This window comes from Pestalotiopsis fici (assembly GCF_000516985.1).
Source record: "Pestalotiopsis fici W106-1 unplaced genomic scaffold PFICI_Scf_6, whole genome shotgun sequence".
NCBI classification, from domain to species: domain Eukaryota; kingdom Fungi; phylum Ascomycota; class Sordariomycetes; order Amphisphaeriales; family Sporocadaceae; genus Pestalotiopsis; species Pestalotiopsis fici.
Window position 1 is genome coordinate 429,723 of NW_006917096.1, and position 18,791 is coordinate 448,513.

At 50.8% G+C, this 18,791-nt stretch overlaps 8 protein-coding genes across 8 annotated transcripts; 4 read left to right on the forward strand and 4 right to left on the reverse strand.

The window, feature by feature from the left end:
• Positions 1-2,163: 2,163 nt before the first annotated feature.
• Positions 2,164-2,609, reverse strand: PFICI_08614 (uncharacterized protein; the record flags this gene model as incomplete). The annotated part of the gene is made up of 2 exons (XM_007837195.1): positions 2,164-2,266; positions 2,320-2,609. The coding sequence occupies 2 exons, from the start codon at positions 2,607-2,609 to the stop codon at positions 2,164-2,166; spliced, it is 393 nt and encodes a 130-aa protein (XP_007835386.1).
• A 653-nt stretch (positions 2,610-3,262) lies between these two features.
• PFICI_08615 (uncharacterized protein) lies at positions 3,263-5,359 on the forward strand (the record flags this gene model as incomplete). The annotated part of the gene is made up of 2 exons (XM_007837196.1): positions 3,263-4,426; positions 4,481-5,359. The coding sequence occupies 2 exons, from the start codon at positions 3,263-3,265 to the stop codon at positions 5,357-5,359; spliced, it is 2,043 nt and encodes a 680-aa protein (XP_007835387.1).
• Positions 5,360-8,208: 2,849 nt separating this feature from the next.
• PFICI_08616 (Ankyrin repeat protein nuc-2) lies at positions 8,209-11,714 on the forward strand (the record flags this gene model as incomplete). Its single annotated transcript, XM_007837197.1, has 7 exons — positions 8,209-8,213; positions 8,239-8,323; positions 8,476-8,589; positions 8,643-8,693; positions 8,764-9,565; positions 9,615-11,437; positions 11,529-11,714. The coding sequence occupies 7 exons, from the start codon at positions 8,209-8,211 to the stop codon at positions 11,712-11,714; spliced, it is 3,066 nt and encodes a 1,021-aa protein (XP_007835388.1).
• Positions 11,715-12,291: 577 nt separating this feature from the next.
• PFICI_08617 (uncharacterized protein) lies at positions 12,292-12,999 on the reverse strand (the record flags this gene model as incomplete). Its single annotated transcript, XM_007837198.1, has 1 exon — positions 12,292-12,999. One exon carries the CDS (start codon positions 12,997-12,999, stop codon positions 12,292-12,294), a length of 708 nt encoding a protein of 235 aa, XP_007835389.1.
• An 876-nt stretch (positions 13,000-13,875) lies between these two features.
• Positions 13,876-14,599, forward strand: PFICI_08618 (uncharacterized protein; the record flags this gene model as incomplete). The annotated part of the gene is made up of 2 exons (XM_007837199.1): positions 13,876-14,029; positions 14,124-14,599. The coding sequence occupies 2 exons, from the start codon at positions 13,876-13,878 to the stop codon at positions 14,597-14,599; spliced, it is 630 nt and encodes a 209-aa protein (XP_007835390.1).
• Positions 14,600-15,078: 479 nt separating this feature from the next.
• PFICI_08619 (uncharacterized protein) lies at positions 15,079-16,155 on the reverse strand (the record flags this gene model as incomplete). Its single annotated transcript, XM_007837200.1, has 1 exon — positions 15,079-16,155. One exon carries the CDS (start codon positions 16,153-16,155, stop codon positions 15,079-15,081), a length of 1,077 nt encoding a protein of 358 aa, XP_007835391.1.
• Positions 16,156-16,616: 461 nt separating this feature from the next.
• On the forward strand, positions 16,617-17,647 carry PFICI_08620 (uncharacterized protein; the record flags this gene model as incomplete). The annotated part of the gene is made up of 4 exons (XM_007837201.1): positions 16,617-16,689; positions 16,760-16,794; positions 17,010-17,393; positions 17,501-17,647. The coding sequence occupies 4 exons, from the start codon at positions 16,617-16,619 to the stop codon at positions 17,645-17,647; spliced, it is 639 nt and encodes a 212-aa protein (XP_007835392.1).
• A 199-nt stretch (positions 17,648-17,846) lies between these two features.
• Positions 17,847-18,743, reverse strand: PFICI_08621 (uncharacterized protein; the record flags this gene model as incomplete). The annotated part of the gene is made up of 2 exons (XM_007837202.1): positions 17,847-18,276; positions 18,481-18,743. 2 exons carry the CDS (start codon positions 18,741-18,743, stop codon positions 17,847-17,849), a joined length of 693 nt encoding a protein of 230 aa, XP_007835393.1.
• Between the last annotated feature and the right edge of the window lie 48 nt (positions 18,744-18,791).

Below are 18,791 nucleotides of genomic sequence, written 5' to 3' on the forward strand. Positions count from 1 at the left end.
GACCAGAGTCATCAGCGCGGTCGCTATACTGTGATGATATCGAGTCTCGGCAGGGGCGTTGCCATCAAAAGAAGGGAGATGTTCTCTCTCTTGGCTCTTCTTGTTTGTCCTGGGGGGGTCGGTGAATTTGGTTCCCTTACTTTTTGGGTTGGGACCGGCCAGTCTTGTGATATGATGGGTTGATGCTTCCAAATTGCGGGGTCGTATGTTTTTCTCTTCTGGTTTAGTTGCTGGCACTCGTCGCTAGCAAGTGCTGATAGTAGCTTGCTCTGCTGCTCCAAAAGGTGCTCCCTCTTTGTCCCCCTGGCCCGTCTGGAGTTGCTCTAATATCCACCTCCTGGGGGGTCATGCAAAAATGGAGCTGAAGCTTCGGTAGTACAGCAGCTCACTCGTTCCACTTCTCAGTGGCTTTTCCCTATAACCGGCCTAGCGCATCTCCCAGTGGTGGGCGGCTGGGGGACACGGATTTGCCGCCTCTTTTTACCTGCACAGAGACTGAAACTCACGGCACGGATCCCGACTTCCTCAACAGACAGGAGAATGATGAGTAGATGAATCAACCGATTTCTTCCGACTTCGCAATCAATTTCAATCACGTGTATGAAGCTTCACCCAAGTGAGCACTCTGCACTGCAGGAATCATTGAGAGAATGAAGGCATCCAACAGCTATATTGGGCCACGAGCTTTTTTGGAAATTAACCACAGTCATACGTAACCCACATGAGACGAGTATACAGTCATGAATACGTAAAAGCTTGGGATTGGCACCATTCGAGAAACACCGACTCATTCTCCATTAATTGTCGCATACTGAACCATCTTGCGGTTCGTGCAATTTGGGTAATTCAATATGTGGTATTTAGTCTATCCTTCACTGTCGATCCGTGCCATAATCGAGTTGCCAGGACTCCGAATGTGACACGGGATTCGCTGGACGTATTGTACGTCTCGCGAGTTGCCAGAGACGGCTGTACTATATTCAAGCCATTGAGCCTTCAGTCGTCTACTGATATCATTTTACGAAAGTTGAGGAGCTTACGTCTCCAAGTCGAACTCGCTTTGGGCAGCTGGATGGTGGTTCCTCCCGTAAGTTTATAGCCTGCCAATATGCCTTAACATACAGGATTCGATACTTCATAATTTTGCCATTTCCACCAATTACATGTAGAGATAACTTGAGCCTGATAAGTTCACTTATCACATTTCTTGGGACAACTTTAACCATGACTTGTAAACAAAAGAGAGTGCTTGCACGATGATGTCAGTCCATTGAATCCCTGCATTATGGTGTTTGTCATATGTAATCATGAAAAAAGAATCAAAATAGTCTTCCCAAAGTAACATGGAAGGCGACGCGTATATCATCACATCAATCTACGAGGAATCCGATACAAGCCTCAAAGCACCGTCTGTTGGCAGTCTTTGTCCAGCTCAAAACTGAGCCGCAGTGGACATCAAATACCATTTGATGAAGCTTCAGACTGGGTGGTTTTTCGATCTACTGCGGGATGTTCGAAGAAATACTTGTGAACAAGTCTTCTGTCCCCACTGTAAATGAGAAAGAAGAAGATTAAAAAAGATAGTGAATTCAAATCCGGCAAGTCTGCTATCTTGCTCGCCATTGTCAGCAGCTTCTACGCGATCAGTCTCGCAACTCGTGGAGCCGGCACTGAATGCACATGTGTATACCTGTTCCTGGAATGAAGGAGCCGCCCCATCATCAATTGGACAACCTCTGCAATTTCTTCAGAAATTCTATGCGCGTCAGATACCTCTATCGACACGCCTCGAGTACGTTCTTGTTGGTATTTGGCAGTACCAACAGTAACCTTGGTTGGACAAGCTCAAGTTTGTGAAGGCAATGTCTAAGTTCATTGCAAACCCGACATCTTAGCAAGATCCAAATCAGAGGCATCGACGGCGAGCCCCCAAAATGAGTCCTGAGCTCCTGGAAGTGGTGAGAAGGATCCGGCTGTCTGGACCCAAATTTCGTTTGTGGCTGGCCATGGCACATGAGAGCTCATAATGCTAAAGAGCCAGCACACAACAGTTGAGAATACGATAGCTAGCCTGCAATGATATGGCCCTTGAGTTTTTTGTCCATAACTCACTGTTGATGATGTTGTCAACGTGAAGGTGGTGGTGTGATATCTCGAGCCTGTTCATCCTCTCAAACAAAGTCCCATAGACTTGTTTAGCATAGCTATTGTCATGTCGTAGTGCTTGTAAGCTGTTGCTCTGAATTCTCGATTCAAAGGACGGATCCTAGCAAATGTCAGATCAAATGTAGCTCGACTAGTCAAGTCTAGACGACTCACTTGAAATTCTCAATAGTCGTCGTTTTCATGCCTCTACCCTCGTAACGGTGGAACGCAACGAATAGAAGATTTTTCAGAACTTTGTGCTCTAAACCCCGGGACCCTTGTGCCGCTTCAAAGAACTGCAGAGTCTTTGCTACACCGGCCTGGTCGAGCTGCGCGCCTTTTTCGCGGAATGCAGCCCTGAGGCGATCTCGTAAAACAAAGCGGGCTGGCTTGGAGAACTGGATGGCGCGAAGGCCGTGACGGTAAAGATGACGATATGCATGCAGCACCTGAATATCCGCCATTTTGTCAATGTAGAGAAATGAATAGTAAACCGCTGCTAACAACTCGGAATGAATAGTGTTGCTTGTTGCAGAGGACAAAGTCTCTTGGGTAATTATGATTTATGAATACGTCGTTCGTACTGGGATATCTGAGGTTCCTTCTCCCATTCTTGGCATCCAGTGTCAAGAATTCAAAACACAAATTTGACCGGCCGATTGATGGACCCGACCGGCCGTTTCCAGCGGATACAATGGGCTAACGAGCCGGATCCAGCGCATATCACATGCTGGCAGAAGGCTTCCAGTGGGTTTCCAGCAGCCTGGACCAGTGCCAGCTGAGCCGTCCCCGCCCGCCCGCCCGCGCTAGAACCTTCAATGGCCAGCGCCTGAACGCAGTGGAAACTCTCCGCCGAAATCATCTTATGTCATTGGAAGAGCCCCGACCCAGACGACTCCGTCAAATCGATTGATTCATGGGTACAGAGTCACACGATTCCCTCTCGTCGTTTCCGAGTCATCCCTGAATGAAAGTGTGACCGATCACACAAAACCCTCATTGCGTCCGATTCTCTTGGACCTGCGTTTTCCCCAGCTTCTACGCAATCGTTTGCACGGCATGACCTTCCAGACCCCGGCAGTCCTGGCCGTCTGATGTCACATTCGTCACCATCGCCATGTCCTACATGGTCTCGGAATATATCATCAGGCCTGCCCTACAACAAGTCCGCCGATTTTCTCGCTCCAGCGTCAGAAGCGAGACCGACAGACCAGATTCTCCTTGTCGATCCAAAGACTGCCTCCCTATCAATCGCGACGATGCAATCTCCGAGACTGGAGAGGGTTCCTTTCCCAAGGACAGGGACGAGAATACATCCCCGCCCACCGCATCCCCAAGTTCGCTAATACCTCATCTGGGCTGTGAGGATGTCGAGCCAGAACTACAACGGGATCGATCCATCTTTTCCCACAATCCACCAACGACGGTAGCACCAAATGCAATCTCCACGACATCCGAAAGCGGCGTCGCGAGCGCAGCTGGAGGCCAAACTGTCACCAGAGAACGAGATACATCAGATGTGTCAATGACCTCGGCCCCCGCCGCCGAAAGTGATCGCACAGACGCTCAAGCGTCGAGCGCGAGAGATGCTGCTCCTCCGGTTGCTGAGCGGCCAGACCCTCTGCCAGAAGACGATGGAATGGGTGCTCTAAGGAAGCGGATTCTAGAAGTTCAGGCTATGCAGTTACCCCCTACCGACCAAGCTCGCTTGATGCATTTGATATTGATGGAGAACTATAACAAAAAGTCGCGCGCCGTACCCGAGGAAGACCGACCTATTTCGCCCTCCAGCTCAGTCGGATGGGAGCAGAAACCAACGCAGGGTGTGCTTGACTCATTCATTTGGAACCATTTACTTGGCGAGGAAGCACCTGCTGAGAAGTTCCGTCTCACAGAAGACGACATAAGACCGACTTTTGCTCCTCTGAAACCTGGAGAGGAGGAGTCCGAGTACCGTGCCTTGGGTTGCGAGCATTACAAGAGAAATGTCAAATCGGAATGCTCCATCTGTGGGCGCTGGTACACTTGCAGATTCTGTCACGACAAGATCGAAAGCCACGCCATGATTGCAAAAGACACTAGAAATATGCTTTGTATGTATTGTGGCGTTGCGCAGAAGGCGGGTGAAGCTTGCGTGAGCTGTGGGGAGACCGCTGCCATGTATTACTGCTTGATCTGCAAGTTGTGGAATAACGACCCAGACAGGAGCATCTACCATTGCCCTGATTGTGGCATTTGTCGGGTGGGAAGAGGGCTTGGAAAGGACTTTTTCCACTGCAAGGTAGGCCCGGAGATTCTTCCTGGATGGTTCTTTCAAGCTAACAATGTATTGCAGACATGCAATGCCTGCCTCAACATCAACTTTGAAAATAGGCACAAGTGTATCGAACGCCTTCTGGACTGTGACTGTCCTATATGCGGCGAATACATGTTCAATACGACCCGCGGCATATGTCACATGAAGTGTGGACACACGTTGCATAAGGATTGCTGGGATGAGCACATCAAACACGCCTACAAATGCCCGATATGCAGCAAGAGCATAGTCAACATGGAAACACAGTTCAGGAGACTCGACATTGCAATTGAGACACAACCGATGCCGGAAAAGTTTCAAGACACCCGTGCTATTGTCTCGTGCAACGACTGCTCTGCAAAGACTACAGTCAAGTATCACTGGCTTGGTTTGAAGTGTGCTGTCTGTCAGTCCTACAATACTTCACAACTACAAATACTAGGCGAAGACGATTCGCGCGGGACCGCTTCTGCTGCGGTACCCGATGTGCAGGCGACTGAACCACTACTAGTCAGCAGCAGTACAGAGCTGCTACAGTCCTCGACAGCTTCTGTTGCTCGAGATATTCCCCGGAGAAGGCGGCATTCTTCCAATCTCATGCAGTTAAGCACAGACAATCTGAATCTCAGGCCCCCAGAGATCGGATCTTACACTGTGCAAGAGAGGTTTGCCAGATCAGTTTCCCCAACAGCGATCAATCATCCTGGCGGCGATATGGATGATTCAGACGAGGAGGATAAAGAAGACATGATTGGCCTATGGAGACGGGTCCCGCGGAGCATTACATCCAACGACGACGACCAAGATGAGGAGGAATACGACTCGGACGATGATTCCGTCTCTTCTACGGCAGACGATATGGATGAAGACGACGCCGAGGATGAGGAGGACGAGATCAATCTTTTCGGCCATCGATAGAGAGGGCTTGGCCAAGAATATCGGTTTGGGCTAATTTGTTTACAAAAAGAGTTTCATGGTTCAGGCACAGCATCGGCGTTTGGGAACAGCTCAACACTGCATGGGAGATATATATTTGTTTTTGGCTGCACTGCGGCCCTTTGAATTTCCTGGATGGGTTTACGTAGTCTAGCGAAGATTTCTGCAATATTGAGAGATGAATTGGGATGGCGTTTTTTTTTTTTTTTTTTTTGTCTTTCTCCTTGTTGCGACTTTTCACGGTCGCTTGGTTATGAGCAGGCCTCGATTGCAATGCCATCTGCATGCCTGGAGATTTCATATAAAAACGAAATGGGTAAAAGAGTGCCGCCTTAGAGACATACAAGATGCCATACAAGGGGATGTTCAGAACTACTCTATAGGGACAATATACTCAATATTGGGAATAGCTGGAGATCCATGACAAGCTTTTCAAGCATTTATTACCCGAACATGGATTGCAGTATAATACCTCGGCTGACAGAGCCGTGTTCCTTTAATATGCCTTAGTTTGTACTGCGTACCTTGTCTGCGTATGTGACTACGGTAGGTACAAGGCAGTTGAGGTAGGTACCGAGCCTTGAGTGGTGCTTACATATTGACTGCCAGATACACCAGACACACTGTTCTGTACAACATTGGATCTCCCCACTATTTCCGTGTAATTGGACTCACCTATTGAGGATCATTGATGCTTGCCTACATGACCTACATGCAAGTTCATAGCTACTAGCTAAATAGAGCGAACAGGGGGGGTTCCAGTCAGCCTTGCCCAAAAATGATGCTTGAGCTGCCACGAGGTCGCGTTGGGGCCGCTGATTGGCTGTATAAAGGCCTCCAACTCAATTGCATTCCGTATGTATATCGACCATGAACGATACCCATCAGTTCCCAGCAAAAGAACCCCTCTATGCTCCTCTCACACCGTTTTAGCGGCCATGGCATGTGAGAGGAGGGATGTTCTGGTTGGTACTGGATGTCTTCTGTGAAAGGTCAGTGACAATGGTTTTCTCGGGCGGCATTGAAATGGGGAACGGTCGTTTAATGAGAGCTGTAATTTATAAAGTTTGACATTGCATTACTATCATTCTCACCAAAAAAATAAGATATGTAGTCATGTGTGAAAACTCGACAGCTAGGTACGAACAACACGAGAAAGTGAGCGAAAATATTAGAAAAGTAGAAGAGGGAAAAAAAGAGTAATGTATCTAGCACCTGCAATGTCATGTTAGAACCCGTCCCACCATTAAGTTCGGCCCTTGGAAGTCAAGTTTAGAAAGCCCCTCCCCTAACCGCCAAAGTCGCCAACCCCACCATCTATGACCTTTTCGGATGCCCTTCCCAAATCTCCCTTGGAAAACTTTCTTTGAGCCTCATTCAACCCGAACCTTATGATTAACTGGTCATATCGATCGATCTATCTTCCTTCTGAGACCATTCTGCGACCACAAACAGACCAGAAAGAGTGCTCAGCGAGACTCGGTCGCGCTGCCAGAAACGCCACTCTGTACGTCAATCCCTAGCTCCCCTTGCTTGTACCTGAACCTGTCAAGGCGGCATCTACCGAGACAGAAACGAGAGCCGTTATAGTCACCGGCTGTCTTGTTTTGCATTGCTCCAAAGCTGTTGCTTGTACCTCTGCACCCAGCTCAGGGTCAATTTTTGTGCTTCTCTCTCTCTCTCTCCCCGGGACCGCTTCTTACCGCATTGAGCAGCCATCTGCCGCTCTGCTGCTTATCATACTCGCCTGCAAGCAAGCAGCGGCCATCCTGCACTTGCTGAGCCCAAGTAGGGATCTCGCGGTCCATCCTTCTGCAAGGCCTGGGAGCCAACCCGTCGGTCGGCAAGCTGCCCACCAGGGTGTGTGTTATATACAACTCCCTGTAACCATTGGTTACACCAAAGCAGGGTGGTCGGTACGGAATACGTCTGGTGACCAGTCGTGATTGAGTCCGACACCGCTGCCAGCAAGCACGTCCCTCGAGTCAGTCCCATGTCTTCACGCACCTCTTACACCTGACCTCTGTCCAGCGTTCTCGCTGGCCACCTTGTCTGGGTAGTATTGCTGCCTCGACGTCTTGGGTAGTTGACCATGGACTTGCTTGGGCCAGACTGGAGAATCGCGACTCAATTTATTCATTCTCGTGTTTCCACCCACGCTAGCTTATTATTCTGCTTTTGCATACTTCTGGGTCGGCGGCTGACATTAACCAAGTATCTAGTCAGTCAGTCTTCTTACCTCAAGGTAAAACACCCTGCTCAATGGCGTAGCGTCACTTTCTACGGGGATGTTCATCTCCTAATGAAGCGTCCTCACACCCCTTCTGATTTATCATTCCAACAAGCTATAATATATTGACTACTATAGACAGACACAATTGATACGATACGGGAATTCCGCTTTTGGTATTCCGTTTATCCGTTGGACAACCACTCTCTCTGTATGCCCAAAGGCTCTTTTGTCCACAGCAGGAACCACGTGGCTTGGGCTTCAATCTGGCTCTCTTTCGTGCTTCAACTGCAGTACTCTACGCACAGATATATCGACCATTCGTCAAAGTATATCTTGGGCGTCAAGGGCTAGAAGCATCGGTAGACAGCCACGTAATACTGCTTGATCAACCGCCTGTTGCTCAGCTCTGTATCCAATAACTTGAAAGAAGAAGAAGCAGCCCAATCACCCATTGACGTACACATTGCTTCTTGAACCCAACTAAATTACTCGAGCAACCAGCCTCCATAGGCTGGCTGCCGATTAACACGTTGCAACATGTGAGTCAAGTTGGATTCCATCCAAAGCGCTCCTGCTGTCAAGCATGACTATGGCTCCAATGGAGTGGATCAACTGACAGCTCCTGCAGGAAGTTCGGAAAACAAATACAGAAGCGCCAGCTTGAGGTACCAGAATATGCTGCCAGCTTCGTCAATTACAAGGCTTTGAAGAAGGTATGTTGACGATTAATCTGCCGTAGCTCCACGCATTGGAGAACACCTTGGCGAAAAGCAAGTTTCATTGCATTACAGAAGCTTGATTCCTCTCCGTTGCTGCCCGCTCTCGTACTTACCCAAGTCTGTATCGCTCACGCTATGACAAACAGCTCATCAAGCGACTATCTGCCACTCCGGTGCTCAGCGCGCAGAATGATCCCAACCAGCCCATAGACTCGCAGGCTGCCCTGCAAGCCAACAAGGCAAAATTCTTCTTTCAATTAGTAAGTTTTACTTTGCCTTCTTCGTGCTGCGGAACAGAGCTGATATAATTCAGGAACGAGAACTCGAAAAAGTGAATGCTTTCTACATGCAAAAGGAAGCCGAGGTAAGCCGTCTGTCGTGAAACGATAGTCTCACCCGGACCAAGAGTGTAGTGTAACTGACTCTTAGCTCAGCTCAAAATCCGGCTCAAGACTCTGTTGGACAAGAAAAAGGTGCTTCAGTCGCGCCAAGGTGTTTCCAGACGATCCGCCAAGTTTACAACTCTTCAAGAAGGCTTCCAACAATTTGCAAACGACCTCAACAAGCTCCAGCAGTTTGTCGAGATCAACGGAACTGCCTTCTCCAAGATATTGAAGAAATGGGACAAGACTTCGAAATCTAAGACAAAAGAGTTGTATCTTTCACGTGCTGTGGAAGTACAGCCATTCTTTAATGCCACAGTCATCAGCGAATTGTCTGACCAGGCCACTACCAGTTTGCAGGAGTTGGGAGCCTGGTCAGAAGGTGATAATGTCAACTTTGAAGTCCGCCAGGAACATACTGTTAGCAGCCAACATCTCCTGGGTACTGATGAGGGAGACGCAGACTCCCTGCTGCTCGACACGGCCATCTCTGGCAACCTGGAATCTTTGCGGGACCTTCTGACACGAATGAGGGCAGCTACAAATTCCTCGGCAAGTATGGAGTCTTCACTCATGGAGAGAATCACAAGGACCTTCCTGGCTGCCATTCACGAGGCGCCGCAAGCTTCTCTGGAGGTCCTGCTGGCCACAGGGCTCGTCGATGTTCAATCTGAGGATGATATCAACGAGCGGAACTGCCTACACCAGGCCACAATCTATGGAAACACGTTTGTGCTTGGAGTTGGTCTTTCGAAAGGCGTCGCAGTCAACAGAACCGATGTCTATGGTAGAGTCCCGTTGCATTACGCTAGCATGCATGGCCGTTTAGACATGCTCGATGCCCTTCTGCAAGGTAAGTCCGATACATTGACTTCGTTCTCAGCCATTACTGACTAGAGCAGCGGATGTTTCGACCGTTGATCTGATTGATCATGATAACTTCACTCCCCTGATTCATGCAATCATTCATGGGCATCTTGCTTGTGTAGAGCGTCTCCTGGCAGCAACCACGCGACTAGACCCGCAGTCAGAGACGGATCACGTTCCATTAAATTTGGCCTGCGAGCATGGCTCTCTCGCCATTGTAGAGCTTCTTTTGCGCAATGGAGCAAAGATCTTGCCCGATGCAGAAGGGCTTTATCCACAGCATCTTGTCGCTCGCTCTGGCCAGACACCCCAGCTCCTTCGTCTGCTCAAGGATTTTGGGGCTGATCTGGACCAGATTGACAAGCTTTACGGCTGGACACCTCTAGTGCATGCTGCCAGCGAAGGTAATGTGCCTTGCCTACGAGAGCTTCTTACTGTTGGGGCCAATCCCAATATTCTAGACGAGAAGGACCTGCCAGCAATGTACTATGCAGCCTGGGAAGGACATCTTGAATGCATGAAGCTTCTCACGCCTTACCAGAGAGGCAAAACCACCAGTCCTCGCGGCCTGCAGGCGACCGCTCCTTCATTGGGACCAATGGGCAGCGGGACTGGTCCTATACCTATGGCCCTTGATGCTCTGGACCCCGATGCTATCCCTGTTCTTGAACTGCCCCCTCCCATCATTCCTCTCCGAAGGTATGGACACAACTTCCTTGATACCAAGACAGTCGTGCAGATCAGCTTCGACGAACAAGGGGAGCAGCCTCTTGTGTTCTTCCACGATAGCAAGTACCCTGCAGCACGACTTACCATATCGTCAAAGCTCTCCGACCTCATTCCAAAGAATATTATATTGCCGTTCCAAGAAGATACGCGGCTTGTGTCGTTCCAAGTCGAAGACTTGGACACCTTCTCCCTCGACTTTGACGTATTCCCAGCGTATGGTGCCAAGGTTATTGCCAAGACAGTGGCACTACCAAATACCTTTCGGGCACTGCTGCAAAGCTCAGGACGATGCTGTCTTCCGCTTTTCGATCCCAGGCTGCGGGCCATTGGCCAGATAACCTTCAATACGCAAGTCATCAAGCCTTTCCAGGGCGTTCCACTTGAAATTACAGATTTTGAAACATACTGGAAAGCGACAAGTCAGCTGGAATCGCATCAGAGTATGTTTGTTACTGGATCGAGTCTTTCTGGCGATTTTGTTCAGTTGTTCGTGCAGTCTACCAGTGATGGTGTACCTGTACTGTGGCCGCAATGGCGGATCAACTGTGGCGGCGTGGATATACCCGTCTCCCGCCTGTCTCTGGAACAGTTCAGTGCCGTGACATCGCAAAGCCCAGCACGAGCTTATCTAGCCGAATTGCATTCTCAGCCACAAGAAAATATTGCAGATGTCCACCGAGTCTTGGCAACCGCCGGTATTCCACTGCAGCAAGCCCTTGCCATCCTGCCCGCCACTATGCACGTCAACCTTCAGATCATATACCCTTCTGAAGATGAGGAACGTGTTCTTGGATTGGGTCCTACCGTGGATATCAACATATTCGTGGATGCAGTCTTGAGTGTCGTATTCGACCATGCTCGAGCACAGAGACAATCTATCAAGGCGCCCGACGTCGTTCGATCTGTGGTATTCAGCAGTTACAACTCGACACTGTGTACCACTCTCAACTGGAAGCAGCCCAACTTTCCAGTCTTTCTTTGCAACGACTTGGGCAGAGATGACGTTCCTGCCAAAACTCAGAACGGGGTTATTCAGAATGGCGGACGTAGGACAAGCAGTATCAAAGAAGTGGTCCGCATTGCGCAGAGTAATAACTTCATGGGACTAATTTGCAGTTCGAGACTTTTGGTGAGTTTCTTTCCTTTGGACTGGATTGTTGTCAATATTCGACATTTTGTTGGCAAATAAGTATAGAAGCTCTGACTAATCTGTTTAACAGGACATGGTTCCAGCGCTTGTGGATGCAATCAAATCTCAGGGTCTGGCATTGGTCATTGACAAGTCGACAGAGCCACCAACAGAATCGCAACCGTTTGGTGATCCGTTCCCACGTATGCCCCAGGGCATTGACGGTGTCGTAAAGGGCAATGGCGTTCTGCGGTTCAACGAGTCGATAGACGTGTAGATAGATTAGTCTTTTGTATGTATTTATTGCACTTGGTTCAATGCATGGCGAGATGGTAAAAGGGGGCAAGGTGTCATACACCGGACGCAAGAAAGATGTTTTGTCTTGTCGAAATGAATGGGCGTTGGGGAGGACTGGATGCCATAGATTGTGCTTTGGTCGGCCATTTGCCTAGGAAAGACGGTTAGACCCGTTACTGCTACAAAGAAATTGTTACGCAAGTCGGAGATATCGCGGTTACAGACAGGTCTAGTCGCTGGTTCAACAGCACAGTGTAGACGGTATATTATGTGGCTACAGCTGCAATGCAGAGCCGTACATAGTATTTATGCTAATATTAGTCCAAACCAGTGTGGTTCATTGCGTAAGGGTATCATATTGTCGTCCAAAGAAAGCTCCAAACCGTCGTCCATATCCTCATAAAGGCTACACGCAGCATCTAGGTGTAGTAAACAATACCCATGGCCTCTCAAGGCCTACTCAATCCCCAGGCGGTTTTCCGCTCTGTCACTTGCATGCCCACATCCGCCAGTTTTTGTTTTGCTTGTATACATGAGGGTAGAGAACGAAACATTCTTTATGCTCCCTTGAACTCGTACTTGAGACCACTCAGCTCTTTCTCGGGGTCAACACCACCCATGACCACCTTGGCGAGCAACACAACCAGGTAAACAACGCCGGGCATATTCGCCAAGCTGACATGTCCCCAGGAGCCGCCACCGCCTCGACTACTGCTCACCAAGCCGGCGAGGACGAGCAGACCGCAGAGGGCGAGATTCAGGTACGGCAGCCAGATGGCCAAGGGGGACCGCGTCTCGGCCAGGGGCACGGCGGCCGTGAGCGAAAAGCTCTGTCGACGATCGCGGCGGCGGGTCGAGACGTGGTGGCCGTGGTCGCCATGTAGAGTATCCATGGCGCCCGGTCGGCCCGTGGCCCAGCGGTCCAGGGCGTCGATGCCCGTGACGCCGGGGAGCTGGGACCAGAGCAGCCAGGCGGTGCTGGCGAGGCTGGTCAGGGCGAGGGACGCCGTGGTGCGCGACGTGTGCTGCGCGGCCGGGTTGGCGAGGGCCAGGAGGTAGGGCACCGCCGAGACGGTGGGCAGGGCGAGGAGAAAGAGTCGGAATTGCGAGTTGGTCGCGTGGTTCTGCGTCGCCAGCGAGGCAATGACGTCTTCTTGTTCCGTCTCGTCGAGCGCCAGGGCCGAGCTGCTGTTGCTGCTGCCGTCGTCGTCGGTTGGGTAGGCAAACGTGCGGCGCAGGCGGGAGCGGGTAGAGGCAACGTCCATCTTGTAGAGCGTGACGTTGATGGTATGTGTTGAGGAATGTTGATTTAGTTGGGTTTCGTCGATGAGGAGTTAGTGGTGACGGCAATGTTGCAATGTCGTTGCCATCTACAAGTCAAGTCGTGTTGTTGATCTGGACCAGCTTCGCTTTTGATACAGTGAAATCGAATCCAAACAAAAACAAACAAGAGGCCAGATAAATGTTGGGATTGAAATGTATTGGTGGTGTAAACAACTGAAACGGTTTCCCTTTTCCACAAATGAGTCCGACCCTAGAACCAAGACATCAACCCAAATTTATTGTCCAGGCAAAAAAGTGTCTTTGGATATGCTGGATGCGGATTGGTTTGTTCTGCCGCCATGTGATGCAAGTAGTGTACGTACATCAGCTCGCCATGTGTTTATCACTGGACCCTGGAATCCTCCCCAGACTTTTTTTGGGGCCGCTGCAGAGGGTCACTGTCGCACACAACGACAGAGTGACGTATGCAGCTGTCCAACCCGCTTTTGGCTAAGCCTTGCTTAGCCATGGGCTTGCGCAAGGCGGGAGGATCAAACAAACTGAATATGGGTCCCTTGACCTTTCATGCCTGTTACAGGCGTTGGAGCTTGCTTGGGTACCTACTAGGTAGCTTGGGTAGCTACCTACCTAGCCTAGAGCTTCTAGAAGAGTGAAGGACGCTGTGAAATGACGGCGAATCTGTAACGCCGATCTTCCGTCTTGCAGAAGCTCCCCGGCCCGCCGATTGCAGGTCCATTGGTTCGGCTTGATGTGGGATGATCTCGAAATCTTGACATTAGAAAGCGTTTTCGGACAATTAATTTGAACCTTTTCCAGCATCACACTTTCAGCACTTGTCTGGAGGAATCTCGGACAAGATGTTGTCTCGAACACTGAGGCAAAGGGCTCTGCCCGGCCTACGAAAACTTCAATCCAGAGTTGCGACACCGGTTCAGCGTCGGACCATGGTGCGCGCACCCAAGCCCGGTGATGGCCCGCTCATGGAGCGCAGGGCGGATCGCGAACTTCCCAGTATGCGCCCACATCTTGGAATGATATCGTTCTTTGCGGAGCCCGTTCATGAATAAGTCACCAACTAACAGCAATGTCTTCTTCTCTTGCACAGGCGTCGAGTCCGTTTCCTTTCGCTGGTCGCGCACCTTTCCCATCTTCGCCGTCCTGGTGACCATATCGAGTTTGGCCATTTTCAACTACCAAAAGATGTCGTCGCCGACAGTGGCATCCACAATGTACGCCCTGCGGACGAGCCAACGCGCCCGCGAGTATCTGGGCGACGAGATCTACTTTGCCCAACAGATCCCCTGGATCTCGGGCACCATGAACCAGCTGCGCGGCGTCATTGACATCAGCTTTCGCGTCCGCGGCTCCCGCAACGAAGGCGTCATGCGCTTCTGCAGCTTCCGTCCCGGCCCCAAGGCCATGTTTGAGACTACCGAGTGGTCCCTCGAGACCAAGGACGGCCAGACCATTGACCTGCTCGAGGGCGGTGACCCTTTCCGTGCCCTCGAGGGCACCGCGTTCCTAGACGAGGAGGAGGAGATGCAACAAAAGGGCCGCGGTTTCCGAACAGAGCTCAAGTGAGCGTCCGGATCTTGTCACTCCTCCGTGTGAGGTACATTTGCAGATGTACTGGCAACAATACTGCAAGCTAAACAATTGACTTGCCTAGACAGAACGGATTGCCAGGACAAGTCAAAATGATTATAGGGAATCTCCCGGCCATGCGATGGAAAGCCCGGATTGAATGGCTGGCAAGACTGGACAAAAGTGCACATGAGCTCAGAAAGGGCTCGACTGTCCATTCAAAGAGGTCCAGAGTCTTGCAATCATTTTTCCAGGATCAAGCTGCTAAGCTCCTGTTGATTATGTCTTGAATGTGCTTACCGAAAAGCACAATGCGAAAGAAGTGGGATCGTGGAATGTCTTCATTGATGCCATATCATATCATCTCATAGCATCAAATATGTGTACAACTGCTGTATAGTACAAAATGAACACGAATGTTCTCTCAGCTCTTACTTAATGCCCTTTTTAAGAAAAAAATCGTACAAGTTCGGACATTAGCCCATCAATACAGCACCAGCAATAGTGCCCTCCTTTCGCATCTGCTTGAGATCCAGATGCCTTAGCCTTGCCTCTTCCAACTTTTGCTCCGCTTCCGGGTTTCTCTCGAGTGTTATCCTTCTAACCTTGTCGATGAAAGACTGCACTGGAGGGTCCTTCTTGATAGCGTCTGACAACTGGACGAGGCAGCCCTTGGGGCCGGCTACGTGACCCTTGATTACCACGACGCCCATCTCATTGTCCACCTTCAACACCTTGAGGTTCTGCATCGTTACCCGCTCGCCACCCATGCGACCCGGCATCTTCTTGCCCGGGTGCACACGGGAACCACCGCCCTGACTCGGACCCGTCGTACCGATTGTTCTGTGGTTCTTGGAGTTACCGTGCGAAGCCTCCTGACCGGCGAAACCGTGCCTCTTCATACCACCGGCGAAACCCATACCCCTCGAGTTGCTCCGGGCGTCGACAAACTGTCCAAGCTTGAACCAGTCGGGCTGCAGCTGCACACCGACGGGCAGCAGGCCGTCGCGGTCGCGGACCTTGAACTCGGCGAGGTGGCGCTTGGGCGCCAGACCCTTGGCCTCGTAGTATCCCAGCATGGGGGCAGTCTCGTTGCCGGGCCGCTTGAGGCCGGAGCCGAGCTGGACGGCCCAGTAGCCGTTGCTGGCGCGGGTCTTGTTGGCGACAACCTCGACCTGGTCCATCTGCAGAACGGTGCAAGGGATGCGGCGGCCGGCCACGTACATGGCCGAGACGCCCTTTTTGACGGCCAGCACACCCGTGCGCAGCGGCGTCGTGGCTCTCTTGCGCTCCAGCGCCGCGGCGGGTCCCGCCGTGGGCGCCGGCAGGCCCGACGAGACCTGGTTGAATCGCGTTGGCTTGTCCTGCTTTGGCCGCGTCGACCAGCCGTACTTGACGCCTCGCCGGGCGGTCCGGGGCAATAGCGCGCTGCCGCTTTGAGTAATGAGGATTCTCGAGGATGCCGCCGTCGTCGAGATGAGGCCGGTGGTGCAGGGCGACAGCAGGTGTGTCGGGAGGGCGGCTGCCCAGCGGGCTGGCATCCTGGGCGCCATTTGCTTCGCTGGGAGCTGAGGTTGTTGCTACTAGGTCTTTTGTTTCTACTCGTTCGCAAAAGATGAATCGATGAACGCGTTCAATCGGAGCTTTGGTGAACGGGTTGTCGTCGAGGCAATTGTCGCAATTGGGCCCGTGGAACCTGGGGCTGTCGAGCTGCTTCTTCTTCTCTCCTATGGTAGATTGAAGCTTTCCATTGAGGTTCGATATCGAAAAAATGCGCCGGGCCGTCAGCAAGCTCAAGTGCTTCCTGCCAGTTGCTAGTGCCGGATTTTCGGCTGGCGGGCCGCGACGGTCTTGCTGCCAATTATCAGGCTGCGGATTGGATGCAATCTTTGGGAATTAATTATCCTGCAGTTCCTTCCATGCAGACCAGCTTTTTTATAATTGACATCTTGGCAAGAATATTTCATATCGAACAAACTTCGTTGCAAGTGAATCCGGATCGGTGATTGGCGACATGGTTTACTACTTTACCTCGACTGTGGTCTCCCCGTCCGCTTTTGTCTATGTCGGCAAGGACAAATTCGAGAGTACGCAGGAAAACACCTTGTTGAGCCTCTGGGTATAGGACGAGCCGCTACTAATACCTTTCTTCTATAGATGAGGATCTGATCAAGTATGGCTGGGAGCAAGATGTTTGGTAAGAGTTTGAACATTTTCAGCATCGTTACTTTTTCTTCTATCAATGCTTCTATTTCTACTCTGGATCAGCAAGACTAACAGTCACTCTAAGGGTATGAGAACAAATCCTTCATTGGCCAGTTTTTACCTATAAAAACTGTAACCTGCTATAATAATACTCTTCCATTATTCTTCGGGATCCTTACCATGAGTCTTTTTATTTTCGCAGTTCCACGCCGACAAGCTCTCATCGGCACACATCTACCTGCGGATGCCGAACGCAGAGGACTCGTGGGAGGCCATTCCCGAGGCGCTGGTGACGGACCTGGCGCAGCTCACCAAGGCCAACAGCATCGAGGGCAACAAAAAGGACAATGTGACCATCATCTACACGCCGTGGTCCAACCTGAAAAAGGACGGCTCCATGGCCGTCGGCCAGGTCTCGTTCAAGGACCCCCGCAAGGTCAAGCGCGTCCTCGTGGCCACGCGCGAGAACGCCATTATCAACCGCCTCAACAAGACCAAGGTTGAGAAGCAGCCTGATTTCATGCAGGAGCGCGAGGATATGCTAAAGGAGCGCAGGCGCAAGGACATGGCTGCCGTACAGGTTAGGGTGAGTTCTACTTTTTCATATATCCATGTATTTCGTGCTTGAAAAAACACAAACCTTTTCATTTAAACCAATCGAAAACATACGACTAGTGCTAATATCGGTTACAGAAGAAGGAAGAGCAGCGCGTGGCCAAGGAGAGAGCCGAGAAGAAGTATCAAAAGGACCACGCCTATGATGATCTCTTCTCGGCAGACAATGTTGCAGCCTCTAGCAATCAGGATGTCGGATCGGATTGGGAGGATGATTTCATGTGAAAGAAAAGTCTGGTATTTTCCATCAAAGCGTCCAAACGTCGACTTGATCGTCGAGATGGGCGTTTGGAAGAGATCATCATGATAATAATACAGTAAAATGCAAATCCTACCATCAAATGCGTGTCCCGAGCGGCAGTCTCTCGCATTCTTGGTCATTAGAACCCGTATCTCTCCCTAATCTCAGATGAATATCATTGCTCTACACTCCCGGCCCTCTTCCACCAATGCCACTTCCCATGGCATTGACATTGGTACCCTTGATGCGGTGATCACTAGGGTTGGGCGCAGCCTCATAGGTAATGTTGATGGGGGCGCGGCCAAGCTGCATCCACTCGCCCTTGAAGCCCAGGTAACTGAGACGAGTAACCTCGTCGTCGTCGTCATCATTGCCAAAGTTGTCCTCAAAGAACAACGTCAGGCTCTGCACTTTGCCAAACAGGGCGCGCCGGACCGGAAGCTCTTGCACGTCCGAGGTCTGTGACAGCTCAAATTCCTGCGTCGGCGCCAGCTCCGAGGCCGTCTCAAAGTCCAGATCCCGCCGGTTCACAAAGACCTTGAGCGTTCGAGGGGCCGAGGCTGATGGCGATGAGCGCAGGAGGATAGAGTGTAGCTTTACCTGGCCTGTGAATCTGTTTATTTTGTGGTTTTAGTGACCTTGAAAACTTGTAGAAACTAGAAACCAAGGCCCTAGTATTGAGTATTGAGATTATATTCTAGGTCATGGGCTTGCCCTAGATGAAATGCATTCCAGAAATTACTTCAAAGACTTGACTTTTCCACCCCACGAAAACCTACACAAAAGGATGGAGAATAAAAGAAATAAATAAACTCACGGTACGCTCATAATAATTTGCTCATCGGCATCGCTCTCGAGCTCAGGTTGCTCCTGCGTGCGCTCCGCCCACGTCTTCTTGACAATGGCGCGGCCCGAGTCATCGACGGCCTCGTTCATGGTGTTGATGCCGTCAAAATCTATGTGCTGGTAGAGGCTGTACTGCAGGGCCGGTGTAATGTCGTCCGAGTGGTCGTGCACATGGTCGTGGCCATCGTGGCCGCCGTGTGAGTGCTGGTGTTCGTCGTGGCAGTGGGTGGACATTTTTCTATCCTTTGCTTGGATGAGTTTATCTACTCTTCTACTTACTCA